At 18.5% G+C, this 2,500-nt stretch overlaps 1 protein-coding gene across 1 annotated transcript in view; it reads left to right on the top strand.

The window, feature by feature from the left end:
* The window catches only part of LOC147467121 (UDP-glucosyltransferase 2-like), a 45,256-nt gene that overhangs the window by 327 nt on the left and 42,429 nt on the right, over nucleotides 1-2,500 (top strand). The window contains exon 2 of the mRNA XM_086533042.1: nucleotides 1-18. This exon is cut by the window's left edge and continues 72 nt beyond it. Coding sequence (XP_086389168.1) covers nucleotides 1-18 — 18 coding nt within the window. The remainder of the gene's footprint in view (nucleotides 19-2,500) is intronic.

The raw sequence follows: 2,500 nt of genomic DNA, 5'->3' as shown, positions 1-2,500 counted from the left end.
CTTTGTATTCCTGCCATGGTAAGTTGTTCATACATAGCCGATGCGGTCTGTTTATCACATAATTGTAGTTATCCGTATTTATCATGGTAAGTGCGTTGAGGAATCCTGCCCTACGTGGATTTGAAACTGTATCTCATCTTCAAATAAATATGTTTTGGTAATAGTGGATTATCTCCATTGTATTAACACGAAGAGTGGTATGCAAGTTCAATATATATATATATATATATATATATATATATATATATATATATATAATATAATATATATATATATATAATATATAAATTTATATATATATAATATATTTATATATATTAATATATATATCTATATATAATATACACATACATACATACATTATACATATACATATACTGATACATATATATTTGGTGTGTGTATATTACTGTAAATATATATATATAAATATATATAATAAATATATAATATATATATCTTAACACAAAATATACTTATATATATACATAAACATATATATTTCTGTCTGTTTGTATATATATACTATATAAATCTATATATATATTATATATATATATATATAATATATATATCATATGTATATATAATATATATATATATATATATATATATATATATATATAAATATATATTATATAATAATATACATATATATGAATATATATGTATATATATATATATATTATAATTAAAATAATATATATATATTATATTATATATATGTATGTATTGTATGTATGTGTGTATTTATATATAAATATATATAATGTTATATATGCAGGATTATGTATATATATGTATATATATATATATAATGACGTTAATATAGTATAAATATATATATATATAATATACTCACACATGTATAAGTATATGCATATACATGGGAAATAGATAAATAGATATATATATTATATATATATATATATATTATATATATAGTATATATATAGTATATAATACTATATATAAACTATATATATACTATATATATGTATATATATATATATATATATATATTCTTTAATATATAAATATAATATATATATATTGTGTGTGTGTGTGTGGTGTGTGGTGTGGGTGTGATGTGTGTTTGTGGAAATATATTAATTATATAGATGTATATATATATATTTATATAGATATATATAATTATATTTATATAAAATATATGTGTGTGGGTGTGTGTGTGTGTATGTGTGTGTGTGTGTAAATATATCAATATATAATGTTATATATATAATATATAAATATAAATAAATATATATTATGTATGTGTGATGTGTGTTAAATATATATAATATATAATATAAATATATCTAATATATATATATATAATATATATTATACATATATATATATGTAAATAAATATAATATATATATTATATATATAGTAAAATATATAATATACAATATATATATGATAAATACATTATATATTTAAAAGATATAAATAAATTTATATATATATATATATAGTATATAGATAATATACATTATATAAATTTACACACACACACGAACACACACACACAAATATATATGTATATATATATATATAACTATATATATATATATCTAAATATATAAATATGTTACATATTTTATATATATATATATACATATAAATATATAAGTATATATATAGATATAAGTCTATATCTATTAATAATATTATATAAATATATATATAATATATATACATATATATATAGGTATACATATATATTATCTATATACATATATAATTATATAATATTTACACCCACACAACACACACACAACCCACACACACACACACACACACATTATATATACATAAATATATATATATATATAAATATATAAACATATCTATATATTTATATATCTTTAACACACACACACAAACACACACACACACACACACACATATATATATAATAATATATATATATATATAAGTATAGATAAACTATATTATACATAGACATACATATGTATTATATATATTTACATATATATATATATATATATATATATATATATATATATATATATATGTATATACATATATGACGATCAGATACATATACACATTTCGAAATCATCGATATAAAATTAAGATATTTTTTCAAGATAAGTTAACGCATTTTTGTGATAATCTATTTTATCAAAGGTCATTAATCAAGGCCCTGTTTTTTTTCAGTGGGCTTCCTCACATCCGCGAAATCCCTTCTCTAAATAAATGTTCATATTCTTTCTGTATGAATGTTTTCACGTAGAGTGATGGTGGCGACACTGAGATAAACAAAGGTTCCCCTCATGGAGTTTTAGAGAAGGACAAACGGATCTATACTAGTTTCTGCATAAAGAAGTTTAGAATATCGGAATGTTTCTAACTTCCGACATTGTATTTTCTTTGCTGTTACGTAAAACAGCTCTTGCGAAATGAAGTTGCCGGTTTCTATAGAATCAGCTCTCCTGCCTGCTTCCAAAAAAACTTTGTCATCGTT

The sequence above is a fragment of the Penaeus japonicus genome, unplaced genomic scaffold (assembly GCF_977035675.1).
Source record: "Penaeus japonicus unplaced genomic scaffold, GWHDUDI00000001_assembly GWHDUDI00000038, whole genome shotgun sequence".
Taxonomy (NCBI): Eukaryota; Metazoa; Arthropoda; class Malacostraca; order Decapoda; family Penaeidae; genus Penaeus; species Penaeus japonicus.
Note: the sequence above shows the minus strand (reverse complement) of the source record. Positions and strands in the feature narration are given on the sequence as shown.